Source organism: Mesoplodon densirostris, chromosome 19, assembly GCF_025265405.1.
Source record: "Mesoplodon densirostris isolate mMesDen1 chromosome 19, mMesDen1 primary haplotype, whole genome shotgun sequence".
Classification (NCBI taxonomy): Eukaryota; Metazoa; Chordata; class Mammalia; order Artiodactyla; family Ziphiidae; genus Mesoplodon; species Mesoplodon densirostris.
In genome coordinates this window covers 60,689,128-60,710,250 of record NC_082679.1, presented here as the reverse complement: position 1 = coordinate 60,710,250, position 21,123 = coordinate 60,689,128, and the positions used below count along the sequence as shown (strand labels likewise).

Below are 21,123 nucleotides of genomic sequence, written 5' to 3'. Positions count from 1 at the left end.
ATCTCTACCTTTCTCATTTTCCAGGTAGAATTGGGACAACTGTCACAGAATTTGTCAGCCTCAGGAAACTGACTCAGGGAACTTTTGTGCAAAGGAGGAGAGGCGTGGAGGAGCTCAAAGAACACAGGCTCAAGGTCTGCGTCTACTCTGCACTGGCTGTGGGACCTTACACAAGTTACTTTGCGCACTTCAAGGAGCAAAGCTGTCCAGAAATGACCCCCAGTGCCCACTCTGGACAAGCAACAAGCTAAAGCCCTGGGATGGGTGGCTAAATGGGTAAGCCACTTCCCCAACTGGAGGTTCCACTCGAGCACTACTCCACATGGGGCCAGTGTATCCTGACCCTATCCAGGGTCACATTCTATGGGCCCAAGGTCACTGGTATGCTGGGGCCAGCTCCTACTGCTTCGTAAAAGCCGAGTGTTAAATATTTAAGAATTTTGCAAGTTGGCAGCTTGCAATTGGCCACTGCGGAGGTATTTACACCAGAGAAAGCATCAAACACTACAAGTCAGGGCTCCCCTTGTCCCCAGGAGCCAGTTTACTAGTATACCACTGCCCCAGGCATCTGGCTTTGGACATCTGGAATCTCGGATGACTCCTATAAACCTGGGTACCTGCACTCAGGCTGCCAGATACCCTCAGAAGTCTGATTACCTGTCCACTGGCCAGCTAAGAAGGGAGAACCATGGGAGCAGAGTGTCTTCTCTGGCAAACCTCTCCAGCGTGCTCAGCTGTCTGCACAGGCCCTAGCATCTCTCTCTGCAGGATGCTGGGGAATGGGGAGCAGTGCTTCTCATCTTTGGCTGACCCCTGGCTCGTATGTGTCCCTTCCTCTGTCTCCAAACAGCCTATTCCTTAACCCATGCCATGTGCTATTTTGAAATCCATCTAGAGCGCTAGTACATGGCAGATGGCAATGCTGCAGGAACTCAACTTACATGACTCAGTCTGTACCACAAGTAGACTACAAGTCTTGCATGGTGCTTGGCCTCAGTTTCCTCAATGGTACAACAGGGACGTAAGATTGGTTGCTGAGAGTATGTGTGGTTTCTGCATGTGAGCGTGCTATGCAAACAGCAAAGACCCACGGAAACTAAACATTCGCATATGTTACAGTGCAGAAATCATTGAAGAGTCCTAGGTTTCAGTACTGCCACTCTTTTACCTGTGTTACCTTGGGCAAGTTACTTAACCTCTCTCAATTTCGATTTCCCCACCTGAGAAATGGGTGTAGTACCTTATAGGGTTGTTATAAGACCTGCACAGGACAACAATGAGAGCCATGTTTGGCTTAGATCCTGATACTCATTTGATGTGGAAGACTCTAGTGAATTTGAAAATTCCTCAATTCTCCTACCTCTAGGGTGCTAACTCAAGCTGAAATGCCGGATCCTTTAAGGTTCTCGAATAATTAAACATAAATTTGGTCTGAGGCCAAAAGTACATAACAATAAAGCCCTAGGAAACTTTCACATTGAGAACTGCAGGGTGATAAACTCAGGGCTAAAAATATTGCTTCCTCTATAGGCTAAGATGCCTTTATTCGCTGGATGTATATCATGGAGGGCATTTTTGCATATATATGTCTTTGGCAAAGAACCAAAACAACTCAATTATGTTTTATCATTAATTAAACTTTGCAGAAAGAGGGTAACACTTGCTAATGGTGAATATAAGCTTTCATTAGACTTAGTCAAAAATAAGTTAGAATTAACTCTGCTCAGTTGTGAATAGAAGTTTTGAGTTTTTTATTTGAGATTTAAAATGTCATTGCATGTATGAATAAATGCAGAAATAGAGTCACTGTCTTTTCTCATTCTTTCTGCCTCTTTTTTTTTCTCTCTCTCCCCTCCTCCTTTTTACCCCCGTCTCTCTCTCCCTACCCCTTTTCACACACACACACACACACACACACACACACAATCCATCAGCATCAAATCTATCACGATCTGCTAAGGATGCTTATATGGCCTGACATAATGGTTGACTGCCAAGCAATTTATCTGGTAGCCTCACTGCCACTGTGGAAAATTAAAATTTGCTGGAAACATCCAGACTGATCATATAATGGTCTATTAATTCCTTTCTAACAACAAACCAGCTATGGTCACTTAAATTAGTAACCAGTGAATACCTTAGCCAACGAGCCATAGACCTGGTTAGAATTCAAGTCAAAGAATATTTGAGTCCCTACTATGTGTTAGGCACTGTACTGGATCACTCACTACCCTTGGTAAATTACAGTTAATGGGAAGAAAAATACAAAAGAAACTATATTGCTGCTCAAAATGTGTTGTGTCATCTAAGAGGTATAAACAAATGTGTAAAGGAGATCAAACAAAAATTCCATGGAGGAGACCGACTGCTATATTTAAAACAGATAACCAACAAGAACCTACTGTATAGTGCAGGGAACGCTGCTCAATATTTTGTAATAACCTAAATGGGAAAAGATTTGAGAAAGAATAGATACATGTATATGTATAACTGAATCACTTTGCTATACACCTGAAACTAACACAACATTGTTAATCAACTATGCTCCAATATAAAATAAAAATTTTTTAAAATATAGGCTTTAGCCCAGCATTGCCCAATAGAAATATAACACGAGCCATATAAATAAGTTAAAATTTTCTGGTAGCTACATTAAAAAAAGTAAAAAAACCCCCAAGAAAACATGAGATTAATTTTAATCATAGCAATATATCCAAAATAATTTTATTGCAACATGACATCTACATGAGATTAATGAGAAAAATTCCATTAAAATCCTAACTTACATCTCAATTTGGACATTATATTTTCAACAAAAATATTTAATCTGTACTTCAATTAAAATTTACAAGATAGATTCAATATCTTGTAATAACCCATAATGGAAAATAATCTGAAAAAAAAATATATATGTATAACTGAATCACTTGGCTGTTCCCCTGAAACTAACACTATATTGTAAATCAACTATACTTCAATTAAAAAAAATTAACAGTTGAAAAGTCAGATTCACATGCAAGTTGTTCCAGTAATTGGATCAAGCAGTAGTTTTTAAGTTTAAATCAAAATTAGTTAAAATTTAATAAAGTGCAAAAATCCAGTTTCTCAGTCACACTCGCTACATTTCAAGTGCTCAACAGCCACAGGCGGTTAGAGGCTGCCATGCTGGACAGAGTAGACGTGGAAGTTTCTTCAGTGATGCAAATGTGCCATTGGATGTACAACCTTAGAATGTGAATGGGGTGGCCCTATGGAGTGAGGATGAAGAGGGCGTGTCCCAGAGAGAGGGAAGAGTCCAAAGTCATGGAAATATGAAATGTATATGTACAACTAGGTTTGCTGAAAGTAGAAATAAATTCTGCTGGTCATCTCACCAAGAAAATTTTGAGCACTAAGCTTCTAGACATCTTAGATCACCTATATTCAAATTTCTCTCCTATACAACAACCAATGGTAACTTTTAGTCACTGAATAAAACTGCTACTTGTTTGAAAATGGGGAAACGAAACAGATATAAATTTTTGAGAAGAGGCATGTAGTTAGACTTGAATAAAAGTTGTGAAAAAATGGATTTTAAAAGGCTGATGATTATATAAAATAAATCAGGCAATAGAATGGAGCAAGGTACCCTAAGTCTACATTTCAGTAGAAAGGTGAGATGGAGTAGTGCTCAATGGGGATGGATTTAGTATCAGCTTTCTGGCCCAGCTTCTGGGGATGCAGCTTGGCACCCATGGGTTCGCAAAGTGTTGCAAAGGACTATTAAATGGAGTAAAACAAATTTAATCCCAAGGCCGTAAGACTCCTTAGCACCTGTTTGCATAGGTGGGCATAAAGGGGAGATACAGAGTTCTTGGATGTGGGGAGACCTCTAACCATGGTATCCAGAACTCTGAGAAATATTTAGGACCTGCCGTAAATTGTTCTCAGGTGTGACTTACATTCATGACACAATCAAAGCCGAGTCCTGGTTGAGTGGTTTTCATGATTTGGTCTAATGATCTATGTTGATTCCCTTTATGAAGGGCACATGGTCCCATTACATGTTTCTTCCAGCCTGGGTTAAATATGTCCTTCTAAAGGCTCATTCTACCAATTTATAGGGGATATAAAAAAAGGAATTTCAGTAAAATGTACTTTCATTGGTTTTGATGAAAAGGGTTTGTGATGAAAATAGAATCTCTAACAAGCATTTCATAAATGACTTGTCTTTCAAACTTAATATAAAACAGAATAAAATACATCTCCAAAAGACCTCCTTGCTGCCTCACAGACTTCAAGTCCCCTGCTCTCAATCAACTCAAAAATCTCTACAGACGCAATCAAATATTTATCAGTGAAAATTGGTAAAACTGAGAAATTATTTATGGCCCAAATTTTGAAATAGTCATACATTGAAGGGGGAGGAAGAAAAAAAAAAAAAAAAAGGTTATGCTGGGAACTATACATTTCTCTCCAGGGCACATACTCCCAGATCCTCCCTGATGTCTAGAATTCAAAAATGGGAAGGAAATCACAGGTTTGAGGAAATGTGTTCACAGCTGGGTGTTTTACCCTTTTTTCAGAAACACTGAGAGATATGATGGAAAACCAGCCCCCAAATTCTAATAATTTAGCTACTTACCAACTAATTAATTATTTTGCAGATAGATAAAATATGTGTATGTCAAAACTTTGCCTAATACCTAGAGCTGCCTGCATAGCTTTTTAGTGAATATGCAATTCTACGTGGCATGGCCTTCAACTGTGAAAAACCTCCCACGGGGGCGAATTTGCTGCAGCACCTTGATTTTGATATCGTTACCCTTTAGTATATGGGTCTTCTTTCTTTAAAGAAATTCAGATTGTGATAAAATATGACAAAAAAGAAAATAAAGAGACAAATACTTGGTCTCCATTCACCATCCTGAATTGTAAGACAAAGTACTTTCATGCCAACATGCCAGCTCTTCCGCCTTTTATAATAATTTTATACTTAAACTTAATTTTTCCCAACATTGCATTATGAAATTTCCAAACACGTAGGAAAGTTGAAAGAAGTTCACAGTGATCAACTGTGCTCAACACCTAGATTCCACCATTAACATTTTGCTCTACTTGCTTTGTCATATATCTATCCATTGATCCACCCCTCTAACCATCTTATTTCTTGGTACATTTCAAGGAATTAAACTTAGTTTTAATGATATTTTAAAAAAGTAATTTTCAGCAAGGACATTTCACTCCATGGAAGAGAATTCTCAGGTTGCACTCAGTAGACCTGAGCCTACTGGTTAAGAGTGCAGACTGTGAAATCTCAAAGAGGTGGCACAAAGCGTGCCTCTGCAGTTAAGTGTGTGACTTCTGACAGGTTACACCGTCCCTCTGAGTCTCATTACCCTCATTTGGCACCTTGGAAGATGATCCTTGTGGGGTTGTTATTATGAAAATTCAACATAATAGATGAAAGGTGCTTACACGTTACTGTGACAAATAAAGAATTTGTGATGATTTTTTCTACTCTTCTCTAATCCTGTGAGATCAAGGACTCTGACTGTTTTCTTTGCCATTAAATCAGCAGCCCCTTGCACAGTGCCTTGTAAATAGCAGAGGCTGCATATATACTTATTGATATGAATTGGGTTAAATTTCAGAGGTTTTCCCTCCTGGGATGAAACAAGTACTTATTATTGGAGAGAGCCAAGTGCAGTGGCTTCAAAGGCACGAGGCACAAGAAAGTTAGTTGAGGAAACGAGTTGGGAGCAGGGGATGAGACAAAGAGAAAAAATCTGGCCTGCAAAGCAACAGTGTTTATATCAAGTTTAGTGATAGAGCAGAGTTCATCAGTGCCCAGTCCCAGTCCCTTGCACCTCACCTTTTCAGGGCACACCAGCCGCCATGATGCCTAAAGGCTCTCCCGCAAGCCTCAGAAGGCCATTGTGCCTGTGCACAGAACACAGGGCATGATGGATGTGCTGGGGAGTTTAGACTTCTGGGAGCAGCCCTCAACCAGACGGATAGGGCTGGTATATAAATACCCCAGCTCCCTCCTCCGTGGACAGGATAACCCTGAGAGTGTGTCTGACACCATCTTCTAGCCTTTCTCCGTGGGATTACAATCCAGTCACCCACAGTGGTAAACAGGCCTCTCAACTGGCTGCTTCCCCTTTCCTACTTCACTCCTTCAGTCCACTGGTATAGAAATTACCTGCATTTGAATTCTTGTCTCAGGGAACCCAAAGTAAGACAACTGTCTTTATGCCCACAGAATCTCTTCTTCAAATGGCATTCTACACTGAAATCTGATATGTAATATTTATAAGATTAGAGCTGCCTGACTCGCAGAGTTTGGGTGGATGGGAGTGGTGATGTGTGGAGGCCAAAGCCCTGCCTCCTGGGTCTCTTTTCCCTTCTCCCAGCCTCCCCAGCACTCAGTGAAGACTCCTATATCTTCTCACAGCTCGACAGAGCCTTGCTTGTCAGCTACAGGCAGAGTTGATTAGGATATGATATAAAATATAAAGAGAATAAGAGGAATGAATAAAAACAAGCAGAGACAGAGGAAAATATGTTCCTTCAAAGGCCTAAGAAGCATGGACAAACACATAATTTTTGCAAGGCAGTGCAGTTATTCTGTAAAAGCCATCGGGAGGTTGGGGAGGCTTTCACACCATTATGATGTTAGTAGACTACTGCACTTAGAAAAGCTGTTGTTTGTAGAGAACCCAGGTTGAAACCCAGGGTTGAACCCAGGTGGGCAGTACATAGGGGCTAAGGAGAGAGAAGTCTTCAGCTTGAAAAACAAATTATGTTCTGAGGCTGTAACAAGTAAGAAACCATGCAGAAGAATGTCCTTGGTTAGCTGCATACTTATTGATCCATTATGTATCTCAAGGAAAGAGCCTTGTGAAAACTCCCTAAATATACTGAGGGGGGACAAATGTATGGGGCTGGAGGAAGCTTTAGGATGACCACATAACTTATTGTCCAAAGCTGGACAAGTTTAAGGGGAAAGGTGGTGTTCATAGTAATTATGCCAGGACAACCAAATTTCCAGGCAAGTGAGATGTGATAATTCACCCTTGTTGTAAACTAATTAATAGAATTGAAATTCCAATACTGAAAGTGTTCTAGTTTAGTGGTAGGCAGGGGAGGAGAAAGTATTTTAGGTCAGACCTCGGTAAACCTGAGTGTGCATCAGAATCACCTGGGATCTCTTAAAAAATGCTGGTGCTTGGTCTTCACCCCCTGACCAACTGAGTCAATTTCTGAGGGTGGAGACTGGCAGCTGTATTTTAACTGCCCCAGGTGATTCTGATGCACAGCGAGGGCTGAAAACACCAAGCGTACGTGAAGGAGACCTGCAGAACACGGGTGCCACTTGTGACTCAAACTGTCTGGGGGCAGAGGCTTGCAGACTTGAGGACTCTGGCCCCTTGGCGAGTGCTCTCCTTGGCCTCAGGGAAACCTACACAAAGGCCATGACAGACGCTAGGGCTTTCCAAAGGGCCAGGGCACGTCAGCCGTACCACCGTCCTCTCAGAAGAGCTCTGCTTCCCTTTGCATCATATCCTGGAAACCTGGCAAGATTTTGCATCTTTGGTACAGTGATAGTTTAAAATCATAAATATGGATATTATCAGGATATCGGATTATGAATGCTTCTAATTTCCAATAGAAATAGATTTCTAATAGTCCAAGTCACACTCACCTCTTGCCCGGGTCACAATAAAACCTTCCTCTTGGCTGTTTCTGTGTGTCCACTCCTCCCTACCACGCTGTTTGTGTGTGTACACACACACACACACACACACACACACACACACACACACACCTGGGAGACTTTCCAGTGGTTTCTGGCTGCATGCACGATGAAAATCCTATTCATCACCATGGTCTCCAAGACCCACATGACAGGCCAGCTTTTCTGACTTCAACTCTCGTCACTCTTTTCCTTGATCACTACATTGCAGCCACCCAGGCGTTTTGCTAGTCAAATCCACCTCGTTCTTTCGCACCTGCAGGCCTTTGCCCACGCAGTGGCCTCTGCCAAGAATACGGTTCTCCCGACCTCCCCTGGGCTGCCCCTTTCTCATTCTTCCTGCCCCCACTCAAACGTCAGGGACACGACGCAGCTGCTCCCGGTCATTTGTGTCGAGATTCCCTCCTCCCTCTACACCCTGGTCCTGCCATTACTCTCCTTCACATCACCCTGTGTCTGTTACTCAAAGCATTTGTTATCCTCTGCAGTTTTCTCATTTATTTACTCATTGAAAACATCTATCTCCCCACTACAACACAAGCTCTATAACCATAGGGGCTTGTATGCTTGTTCACACCTCCACTAAACCGATCTCAATCTTGCAGTCTGGCATATAACAGGTGTTCCTTGTTGATTCAATGAATAGATAAACAATCCAATAGCACCAGCCATTCAGATCATCCACTCAACTAACCACCATTGTTCAAATTCAGAGATCATTGAAAAATATGAACTGGTTAAAATTCAATTCTCCATGTCGGCTTTTCTATGGGGAGAGGATGTGCTGACCAGGCAACATCAGTATTTCTGCCTATTTAACAGTGACTATTTCTTCCTGGAAAAGTTGTTTCTCTGATTCATTTGACTGTGCTTTCTGGATCTGGTTAGTATGGTTTAGTTCCTCTGATCTAGTTTTGTTTTTAGAGAGCTGACCCAATGGTGCTCCTGGACCTACACAATTGAAAACTAGGATCTAAATAAAAGGACACATATCATCATCCTGGTATACTAAGGGGACTTATCTGGCTGATGGCCTGGGCATCATCCACAAAAGCAGTGAGTCTATTTCTTAACCAATGACATCCTCATGTCACAACTCTTACATCATTATCTACCATGTAGATCTCAAAATCATGACAAAGGTGGTGTTGTGTTTTTTTTTTTTTTTGCGGTACACGGGCCTCTCACTGTTGTGGCCTCTCCCGTTGCGGAGCACAGGCTCTGGACGCGCAGGCTCAGCGGCCATGGCTCACGGGCCCAGCCACTCCGCGGCATGTGGCATCTTCCCGGACCGGGGCACGGACCCATGTCCCCTGCATCGGCAGGCAGACTCTAAAGAACTGCGCCACCAGGGAAGCCCTTTTTTTTTGTTTTTGTTTTGTAAATTCCCTTTTTCATGACCTTTGACATTCTTTTCTTGGCAAAAACCTTTGGCCTCTTACCATAGAGGATCTGAGGCCAATTCCTGCTGGTCGCCAAGCCAGTCAGAGTCAGCTTGTCTCCTCTATGCTCATCTCACAATAAAAGCATGCTTTTGCAGTTTTCTTTTGTCTGACTTACCTTGCCAACATCTCTTGGGAAAGGTTGTCTCTGATTCTCCGGAATTAAAATGGGAGATACCACAATGGACCTCTTTTGTCTTGGTACAGGAGAAGTTCTTTCAAATTTAAATATATCCTAAAAGAGAAAAAACAAATCAATTGACTAAAATCCCCCACGGAGAAGATGTAGCAGTCTGCTCTGAGATATGGCTCCTTTGTTGTGAAAGCATACAGCTGTTTGGACATTGTTAATTTTATTCTATCAAACCTCATTAGCGTTAGCAAGTACATCATTAGAATTATACTAAAGCTGACATTGTGATTCACAATGACTATCATTAAGCTGTTTAATCCCATCTTCTGAATCATTCTATTCACAGTGTCAGTCTTGATTTATACATCCTTCCATGCTTGTGTATTCCCATTCTTAATCTGTCAAGTGAGGAGATTACTTGGCTGGTCACTAACCCACAGAACTCGCTGGATACAAGTGTGGCTCTCCTCACGGCCAAATGCAAGGTCCTCACAATCACAAATGAATAGGGATGAGGGGTAATCACAGCATTCCAAACACAATGTTCCATAATGTCAGGCATTATGGAGACTCTTAGTCAATGTTCTGTCAAAGTCTGTTTGCTATGATTAGTGGGTCCACTACTGGAACTCACTCCCCACACAGTACGTCCCAAACTGCAATCATTGGAACAACACTGTGAGAACTTCTGTCTTATCTGTAATTCACCTTTTTAATTAAATAAATGGATGCAAAAAGGGAAACTTTGTGCCATTATTTTAAATATTGTACCAGTATGGCTTCTCATAAAAAGTACGAAAACATAAAAATAAACAATGAGATCAATGATGTTATTAAATTTGAGCTGGAAACTTAGGTGGGTGGAAAGTTTCCTCTTTTTGAAAGGGAAATAAGAAAAGCCTAGAGGGGTGTTAAAGGGTTGTGAGCACTGAGCTGAGACTTTCTCCTTGATCCAATCAGAGGACTGAAAGAGAATTAAAAATGGGATGTCATTTTCAATATATAAACCAATCACATTCAATACCACACACTAAAATTATCTGAGGTACCACCAAAAGCAAGCATCTCAAACTCTGGACAATAAGTTCCTATGAAAATCATGTGGCAAATTATATTTAAACACCATCACTGACCCATGCTCCATAAAAGTGTATGCATGTACATGTATATATATGACAGTGATATAGTTTTATACATATATAATAGTTTTATTATTATTATTATTTTTGCGATACACGGGCCTCTCACTGTTGTGGCCTCTCCCGTTGTGGAGCACAGGCTCCGGACACGCAGGCTCAGCAGCCATGGCTCATGGGCCCAGCTGCTCCGCGGCATGTGGCATCTTCCTGGACTGGGGCACGAACCTGTGTCCCCTGAATTGGCAGGTGGACTCTCAACCACTGCGCCACCAGGGAAGCCCATATTTTTATTATTTTAAAAAATATCTACTTATTTATTTGGGTGCAGCGGGTCTTAGTTGTGGCACATGGGATCTTTAGTTGCGGCATGAGGCATCTTTAGCTGCAGCATGCAGGATTTAGTTCCCTGACCAGGGATCGAACCCAGACCCCCCCACACTGGGAGTGCAGAGTCTTAACAACTGGACCACCAGGGAAGTCCCAATATACAATAATTTTAAAGGAAACTCTATATAAGAAAAGTCAAGTAGGAAACAAGACCAGAGAAGGCTATGAAAATGTATATAAATAGTCTTTCTCTTGATTTTGGTCAGATTGTAAACTGATGTTATTCTTGTGGAGGGTAATCAGGCAGTATTTATTTATCAAGAACCTTACAAGTGTACATATCCCTTCAGTCTGTAATCTCATTCCTAGGAATACATCCAAATGCTAAATTCAAAAGAGGAAAAAACTGAAAGCAGGAAGATGTTTAGTGAGACATTATTTATAAAGAGCAAAAATGGCAAACCACGTGAATGTTCAATTGCAGGAGAAGGTTAAATCTGGGTGCATCAGCAGGAGACACTCTGAGGCGGTCACCAATAAGGCAGTTGTAAAGACCACGTTCTAACCACTGTGATCAGCATTTGACTGCTTCCACAATCACAACCACAAACTATTATAATAACAATTTATTAAACATGTGTTGGGCCATGTGCTACGCACTTTACATGTGTCTTTGCTAACATTTGCAATAAACTTCTCAAGTAAATCCTAGCCCACCTTACCCAATGAGGAATGTTAAACTGTGAGAGGTTATATAAATTGCTGCAATTCACCTAATTAGCTGAGAGAATATGTAAGATAATATGTGTAGGAAAATACAGAATACCATATTCGTTGCCCTCTACTTTATATAAACTATACTGAACATAGAAGAATAATATTCAAAACCTTAATGAATAAGTCCAAATAAAAGACTGCTTGGGGACTTCCCTGGTGGCACAGTTGTTAAGAATCTGCCTGCCAGTGCAAGGGGCATGGGTTCGAGCCCTGGTCCGGGAAGATCCCACATGCCACAGAGCAACTAAGCCTGCGCGCCACAACTACTGAAGCCCGCGTGCCTAGAGCCCGTGCTCCGCAACAAGAGAAGCCACCACAATGGGAAGCCCGTGGACTGCAACGAAGAGTAGCCCCCTCTTGCCACAACTAGAGAAAGCCCGCATGCAGTAACGAAGACCCACAGCAGCCAAAAATAAAATATAAATAAATTAATTAATTTTAAAAAAAGGACTGCTTGGTTTCTAAGAAGAGCAAAGACTCAATATTCAAGCAAAGACAGAAAACTGGAGTGTGTAAAAGACAGTGAAAAGAAAGAATCAAAAGGGTTAAAATGACAAAAAACCAACCAACAGGGGCTTCCCTGGTGGCGCAGTGGTTGAGAGTCTGCCTGCCACTGCAGGGGACACGGGTTTGAGCCCTGGTCCAGAAGGATCCCACATGCCGTAGAGCAGCTGATAGTGTAGGCACACATAGGGCCGTGTGCCACAACTTCTGAGCCTGCGCTCTGGAGCCCACAAGCCACAACTACTGAGCCCATGCGTCACAACTACTGAAGCCCACATGCCTAGAGCCTGTGCTCTGCAATGGGAGAAGCCACTGCAATGAGAAACCCGCACACCGCAACGAGGAGGGGCCCCAGCTCACCACAACTAGAGAAAACCTGCACAGCAACGGAGACCCAACATAGCCAAAAAAAAAAAAAAAAAAAAAAGCCCAACCAACACACCAACCAAATAAATAAATAAATAACCCAACCCCAACCATGTAGAAAATAGCAGAGAAAGAAAGAGTGGGACAGTGAGAAGACAATGAAAAACAGAGTGGATTACATCCATAAAACACTGATGTATAACATCTGTAAAGAGGCTTATTAGGGAATGTGAAAAGAACAGAAAACATGTAAAATACGTGCAATATACGAATCTTATTTACAATAAAAAAATTCTTGAAGCTTGTATGAAGGAAAGTCTAGGAAAGCACTTTAAAAAGATTTAAAGTCCTATGCAAATGTAAGGGATTGGTGATTCTATTCTATAATAGAGCAAAAGTAGGTTTCCATTCATTATGATGATATATGTGAAAATGTATGTAAAACCATTGAAAAGCATACTCACTGTCAGTAACAAACATTCCATTGCTTGCAGTACAGAACTTACTTGTGTTTACAAGCCTGTGAATGGGTGACAGGTGACCAGAGTGGTCAGGTTCCTGAGTCCCCATTTCTACCTCTGGCGTCCTCCCAGCTTACCAGCTACTGAAGCCCACACTGCCAGTCCATTTCCTTCACCCTCATACCCCAGCAGCTTGGTAATAAGGACACCTGTGTAAACCCCTGGCTCTAAAGTACCTTCTAAGAGAAGCAGGAGGCTCTGAGTCTCAGCATAGGAAACAGCATCTGGAAGGGGGGGGTGGAGGTAGAGTGACCACTTGTAGACAGGCCTCCGTGTGCACAGGACGCTCTGAGCCCACCACGGTGGACAGGACTGGGGCATCCTTTTTCTGCCAACTCAACTTTTTTGTGTTACAATGGCAGGGACCTCAACAAAAAACGGGTCCATGACTGCGATTCTATGTCTGTGGCTCCACTTCTGTCTTTGTGATTTATGTGTCTCTATTAACTATGTGTTTGTGGACACATGTCTACCTTTGGTCAGGTCCGTGGTAATGAGTCTGTCTGTGTGCTCTGAAGCCAAGTGCTTTTCTGTGACTGGGGCCCTGGAGGAGCCATAGCATCTAATTTGATTGACAAATACCATATGCACATCTAGGCACGTGTGTGTGTGTGTGTTTGTATCTGTCAATCTATCACGTGAAGCCTTTGAATGCAACAGGATGTGGCCGTAACCTCAAAGAAAGAAAAGATGGAGGCAGTGAGGTTTAAAAGTATGTGACTAACTCAAGAGATGTTTACAGAAGAAGAGACAGAGGTGTGGGAAAGATCAGAGCATCAGGCTAAAGGAGAGGCTGTGTTAGGACTCCCTGTCTTCTGGTGCTGCCATTACCAAGTGGGAAGTAAAACATTGCCTGCTAAATCAGTAATCAAAGGATCTAGCCAGCACACTACAGCTGCCTGGACGGTGCAGCCCGAGGAAACTCAGGATGAGAAAACACAGGATGCTGGCCCCAGATAGCTGAGGTGCGTATCAAAGGGATGATTTCAGTGAAGCCAGACTCTTGCATCTTCCCATACATAGAAAAGCGCTAAATTCCTTAACTTGAGGTATCTAGTTTTCTTTTATTAACAGTAACCTTTTGTTCCAAGTACCTGGTGTTGTTGAAAAACCTCCTCTATATCCTGGCTTCCCCCCTTTCCTCTTCTGAACAGTTTTCTCAGCCTGTATCTGAGATGCTGTCTCTGGGCTTGAAGTCCTAAGAATGTTCACCATATAAAACATAACTTTCAACTTTTAAGTCGTGCATCTTTTTTTTCAGCCGACACAAGATAGTGGGTAAATAGGAAAAAGGCAGTTCTGGAAACAGATGATGGGTGTTGTGACTTTGAGGGCAGCCAACATAGTTTTCTAGAGGGTGTGTAAGTAGTTGCATTCAGGAGGGAGAGATGAATGGGGACAAAAAGTGTCACGATCGCCCACGTACAAGCTCAGCTAGACGTGAAGGAGGAGCTGACCCCATCCAGGTTATGTGCAGGGAAAAGGGAGGAACTCAATCATCCGATGAGTTTCTAAAAGGCTAGCAAAGGCCACAGAAAGGTTAGCTGGCAAAAGGGGGAAAACCAAAAGGACAAAGAGATGAGGATTTCCAAAAGGAGAGAGTGCACGGCCACATCACACAACGCAGGTGTCCCCTCCAGCAGGCTGAACACCATGAGGAGGCTGTCGGGCTGACGATGAACAGGGAACTGATGACTTCAGGAAGACAACTTTAGGAGTGTGTTAGGGTCCAGGGTCAGAGGAACCAATGAGAAGTGAGGGCTTTGGTGAGGAAGGAAAGAAGCTGGAAGAAGCTCTAAGTTTGTCAGCTCAAGGGAAGACCAGGAAGGGTGCTGGGCTGAGAGGCGGGGGTCAGAAGAAGGCAGCCATAGTGTTGGGTAAATGAAGACACAGAAGGGAGGTGACCCCAGAGGGAGACGGATGCCTGAAGGAGGTGGGAAAGGAGTGCACCAGCAGCACGATCAGCCCCAGAGAGGAGGACAGGGAGGGCTTTTAGGGGAATTTCTCATCTGTAAAGGACGAGAACTCTCCTGCGCTCTTGGTTATCAGAATGAAATGAGAAATGGCACTTGAAGGTGGTCTGCACTCTCCAAAGAACAGCACAGAAGTGAAGGATGGTCTTATTCATACCAGGACAGCAGATGTGAGGAAATGAAGACAAGCCACTCGGTGCCTTTTAGGAGTGAGTAATTCAGCTGTGGGTGGTCTGAGGCCAAATCTTAAACAGACACTTGCAGACACGCAGCCACCTCCAGATTTCTAGACTACTAGACACATGCACACTGACATCAAAGTTCTCTCTCACTAAGCACAAACACTCATGCACTCGTGCACGTGTACACACTCAGAATCCATTTGATAGGGTCACACACATATACTGACACACACACACTCATTAACAGATGCCCATGGAACAGACACACATCACATGCCTAGACCCAAGGACACATACAACACACCTTCCCCCTGCAAACCAACACAGTTCCCTCAGCCACAAGCACACACACACACACACACAAACACACACAAACACGGGGCGTGCAGAGGAGAGTGCACGAATAGCCATGTGCCTTCAGTCAGTGACCAATGATCCATCCACGTCTTTGAGCCTGGAAAAGCTGAAGGCTTGCAGGAGCCTCTTTCAATCTTGTTTAAGTCAAAGGGCAGAACTCTGTCCTCTGGCAGACTCACTCATGCGGCATTTTACTACAGGGAATTGTCACCCTTACATAACTATCTCTCGTCTCCCACGGGCTGACTGGGGCCTGTGTCTTTCTGTCGAAGGGTACTGGGGTTTACAATCTCATCTGCTTTCCTCCCTGATTCTCAATCTCAGGAGAAATTGGCAGTGCATTAAAAGCAAGTTTCATGCTACCTGGGGGTGTCGCATCACACAGTCCCAAAGAGCACCTTGGAAATAATGAGGAGGCCCCTGCAACTGTGAGGGACAGGGGAGGGGTTGGGGGTGGGAGGGGAGGATGGGGGCCAAGGGAAGGAGGAAGGCAGAAAGGATGAAGAACGTGACAAGGAGAGGAAGAGTGGATTTATTTTCATTCATTCATTTCTTCAGAAACTACCTGTCGATCCCTTCCTTCCTGCCAGGAGTAATTCTCGGCATCTGGGACAGTGCAGTGCCCGAGAGACAGAAGCTCCCTGCCCTCATGCAGCTCACATTCTAGATGGAGGAGACAGACGGTGAACACGGTCCAGGAGAACAGATAGGCAGGGAGGGCTGACTGTGCGCAGAGGAGGGGAGGCCGGGACAGGCCCACTGGGAAGGCGGCCTTGGAGGATGAAGCAAGGAAGGCGCCCTGTGGCGGGACGAGGGACCACCAGCAGCAGGAACAGACAGTGGCAAGTGTGAGCTGCAGGGAGGCCTGGCCTGGAAGAACGGGGGAGACAGTCCAGGGAGCTGGTAAAGGGAATTCAGATCCTGGATGGCCAGCCACGTACACTGCAGAGAGCACTTGGGCTTTTACTCTGCGTGAGATGTGAGTCATGGGAAGGTGTTCTGTTTGTTTCTTTCTTTTTGTGGGCGGGTTTTAAGCTGAAGAATGACATGAACCCACTTACAATTACATATATATCTACACACACACACACACATTTCATGTTGGCTGCCATGTGAAGAACAGATTTTAAGGGTTAAAGTAAAGAAATGTTTATATCTGTTGGGTTTCTTCCTTTTTCCAACCCTGTCTTCACAGAGCACTGAGATTCCTCCTAAAATGCAAATCTGAGCTTTGGATCTGGGGAAAAGGAGAGCTGGGGTCAACATTCCCTGGTCAGAGTCCCTCTATCCTCCTGCCTTCCCACAGTGTTTTTAAGGTATTATCTAGGTACAATTTAAGTACCGTTACATTTACCCATTTTAAGGGTACAATGCAACGACATCAGGAAGTTTACAGAGTTGTGTGATCATCACCACAAACTAATTTTAGAACATTTCCATCAGCCTCCAAAGAAACCTCATGCCCATATGCTCACTCCCCTGTTCTAAGCCCCAGCCGCCGGCAACCATGAATCTACTTCCTGTCTGTACGCATCTGCCTTCTCCAGACATGTCATAAAAGGGAATCACAGTGTGTTTTCACAGTATTTTCTTGGACTCTGCCTCCACTTCATAGCTGATTTGAAGATCATGAAGCAGAAAGGGATACAGTTAGTGGTAAGGGGTGTGTAAGGCCAGCCCCCGGCCTCCAGGTGCGACCATGCTCGGGGGCACCCAGAGTCCCAACTGGCCCCCGGCTGGCTGACAGCCCTGCTGTAACAGCAGTCTATGTCTCCTGGGTTCACCTCTTCCCACCGCCCCCTCCTGCTGCCCTCATCTTTGTGTGGATGCAGACATCCCTCCCCTTCTCCACAAAGATCTCTGAGTCGCAAGGTTTGTCCCCAGGGAACCCACCTAGGACACCGTCAAGGCAAGAGCTGTCCGGAGTAGAGACTAACCGGGCCGGTGCCCCAGAAGCAAAGGGGAACAGAAAGGTGTGGGCCCAGACTGCTGCTCTACAGCTGGGACCACTCTGCATGTTTTGGCTGTCACGGCTCCCTCCCTCCACGTCCAGCTGAGGGCTGAAAAGTCTTCCAAGAGCCACTCCAAGAAAGTAGTGAGATTTGAGAGGTACAGCCCTGCCCTCTTCACAGTGAACCCAAGGCCAGACAGCAGCTCGGACCTGTCTTGCTACCTGGCAGAGGGTCCTCATGAGCCAACACCCAAAGGGGCAGGAAGTGGCCAGAGAACTCATATGTGCCCGCCCTAGTTCACGTCTCTGCATTAGGTAATAAATGAGAGGGAAAAAGAGCAATAATTTTATAAAGAAGCCACAAGCCACTGCCTTTGTTCTCTCTCCAACTTCGTAACTTTTGGGCAAAATTATGTGCTAAGAGAAGTTATTTTAACAGGGAAAAGCATCGTAGATACTGGCAGCATCCCTCTGGCTGAAGCAGGGAGTGCAGGGAGGGCAGTGCCAGCTGAGACTTTTCAGCCTGGCCTGACTGTGGACAGTCTTGTAGATCATGTTGGGAAGGTCTGATGTGCTTCCCAGGCAGCGGAGAGCCTTTACTGGTTTCGTGCAAAGGTATGATGCTTTGGGTTTGAATTCCATGTCTGGTTGAAAGATCATGAGAATTATTCCTTTGATGAGTTTGAAGCCTGGGTTCTGGACTCAAGTCTGAAGGTCACAGCCTATTCCTTTCTTATCTTTCTAATCCTAAAATATACTTGGCATCCTGGCCCTGGACTCACTGAGTCTGCCAAAGGAAACACTGCTATTTAGTGAGTAGCTATTATGTGCCAGGCACTGTGCTAGGCACACTGTGACATTATCTTATTTAATACATCCAACAACTCACAGGTAGAACCACCATGCCTGTTTTCCTGAGGTTCAAAGATATAAGAGACTTATCCAAAGTCACTTAGCTCTTAAGTGAGAGATGGGAACGCAGGCCTCTGTGACCCCAGTGCCCCCTGATCCAAGCAGGATGCTACTCACCTCCCCAGGGCTGTGTGTGGAGAGAGCTCCTTACTCAAGTATAACTGGAGAATCACAACTCTAACTTTCGCAGAGGATAGGTAGCAAATGTCAATCAGCCTCCGGCTAAAAGGAGCGGCTATACCTTTACTGCAGGGGGACAGTTTAATTGTCTGCAAATTTCTGCAAATGAATGGAGCAGCAGAAATCAATCTCCAATTTATCCCATTCTTGCAGCTGATCTCAATGTACTGAAAGGTGCTGGGAGGAGGGTTCTGTGCTACTCAGTTCGCATTTCATATGCAATCAAATGCACCATTCATCCAGCGTTGCTGTACCTGGGGTGAGATTTAAAGTTTGCTTTATTACCTCCTGGGGCTGAAGTTTGCCTACTTAAAGGAAGAAACAGTCCACAAACACCAAATTTTCAGCGGCAAATTTAGGAAGTTGGAGGGCCAATATACTAAGTTTGCATCATTTCCAGCTGTCTATTTTCCCAATATTCTGGAGGCCAAATGTCAGCTGACCTGAGTCATCTGTTGCAGGTTTACAGGACAGAGTTATGCTGACAAGAAAATGGGGTGGAAATTGTCCATCAGTATGGAAATGTGTACTATGGAGCTAATTTTAAAGCTGGGGTGGGGTGGGGAGATGATGGCTGGTGGACTCCTAGGGTGCGGCGAAGCCAATCTGCTATTGTAAATTATCCCACACCTGCTTTCCAAGGCCTGCTGGCATACAGCTGGGAGAAGTGGGTGCAGACCACTGTTCCTGAGAGTCCCCAGGCACCATGGTTTTCCAGAAGTGACCACCAGTGACATCAGAAATGATTTCTCCAGTAATGAGTCACTATCAGGGGCTTTGGGGATGTCTGATCCAAAAACAAGAAACCTCACAGTGACAGTCCATAGCAGAGCATCTGAATGATTAGCACCAAAGAAGTGATAAATTCCCAATAAAAATAAATGTGACAGTCATTTCTGTTAAGTATGTTTAGGGTGGAAAAGAAACGGCTTTGGCCAAAGTAATCAACAGAGAAAAGAAAGTTTTACCAGAGGAGTTTGCAATTTGAGTGATGACTCCAGAAGTTCTCTGTCCAGCAGCCAAATAGATCTTTTAAAACATTCTCCTTCCTCTCGTTAATACCGTTATTTGCTTCCCCTTGTGAAAGGATGAAGCCGCCAATGTTACCAAGGCCAGCGAGGGCCAGCAGGTTTGGCTGCCAATGGCGCTCCGACTTCAGGTGCCCTCACTGTCCTCCTGGCTGCTTCTGCAGCACGAGGCACCTCGGCATCCTCAGGTTGCAAATGCTTGCTTCTGGGCTTTCCACCTACTGTTGCTCCTCATCATTCCTCCCTTCTTGTGCCTGGTTGACCCCTCGATCCATCCATGTACTCCCAGCTCAAGCACCCCTTCTAGACTTCTTCAGTCTCTTTTGCTGGGGTGGGGTGGGTGTTGCCTGCAGCCTGCCCGTTGCATCCAGAGCTCTTATTCAGCTTCTGATTAATTACACATCCATTCAGTGTTTATCAATGTCTGCCTTCCGCACAGGCTACCAGCTCCATGAGGCCAGGCAGCACGTCTTCCTGGTTTGCTGCTGTGTGCCCTGGTTCCCAGTACAAGGCCAGGCGCATAGCAGGTGTCCAAAAAGTATTTTTTAAAATACTATTAGATAAAAACAATTATTAAATGAATATAGGGTTATTGTAGAATTCAGATAATACAGGTAACGGGCTTAGCATAGTGCCTGGTTCATGGTATCTGCTCCATAGTTATGCCTGATAAGTAGATGAATAAGATGCCTATGATTCCATGTTGATTTCCTCAAGCCAAAAATAGCCTCTGTAACAAGACAATCACGACACTCTGTTTGGATTCTTTGACCCTTCAGAGTTTTGTGAAGTCACTGAGTCTATAGAAATTTTTTAGAAAATTCACCCCTTGGACTGCCCAGCAGAAGACCATAGCTTTCTGGAAGAAATGACAATTGAGCTGAGACCTGAAGGCCAAGTGGGGTTCATCCAGGGAAACGAGGAGGAGAGAGAGTTCCTGGCCAGGGGATCAGCAAGTGAAAGGGCACAGAGGCAGAACACGGCCGAAGACCAGAAGGGCTGAAGCAGAGACGGCAGGGCTCCAGAAGCTTTGGGAAAGGCTGGAAGGGGAGGAGAGGGCAGGCCTCTTCCATTCATAGGACTGTTCGGAATCCTGAGGACCACGAGAAGCCCCTGAATGGTTTTAAGCAAAAGTCTGGGATCTGACCTTGACTTTGACCTTGCCCTGTCAGAGCTGAGGGGCCACGCCTGCAGAATACATTTTCTGAAATAAATTTTCCTTCCTGATATTTGTCATCCTTACTTGAAAAGTTGGACTTAAAAATAAAACACAAGTAAAACACCCTCCCCCCACCCACACATATTCTACCACTTACTCTAAAACATCAATTTCCCCATGTTAGAACTGCTAGTTAAAAAATAAATAAAAGCAAACGCTTTGGATGAAAATTTGCCAAATCACACTTCCAAGACGGAATTGCCTCCGAAATATTTCATGAATCTAGCAGGAGCAGTAACAACACAAATCAGTACTTGCTGGTTTCAAGAGAGGTGAAAAATGTTTTAAACATATTTACATTCTTTAGTTAGAGGTCCATTCAACCGCGTGTGACGGTGATGGGAATATAATGGAGACAATTTTCCTTTATC

The 21,123-nt window shown here is 44.1% G+C and overlaps 1 protein-coding gene across 2 annotated transcripts in view; it reads right to left on the bottom strand.

Annotated features, from left to right (window-relative positions):
• Window positions 1-21,123, bottom strand: part of CDH13 (cadherin 13) — a 1,057,374-nt gene that overhangs the window by 571,314 nt on the left and 464,937 nt on the right. For both annotated transcript variants that reach the window (XM_060083564.1, XM_060083563.1), the window contains exon 4: window positions 9,302-9,418. In XM_060083564.1, coding sequence (XP_059939547.1) covers window positions 9,302-9,418 — 117 coding nt within the window. The remainder of the gene's footprint in view (window positions 1-9,301; window positions 9,419-21,123) is intronic.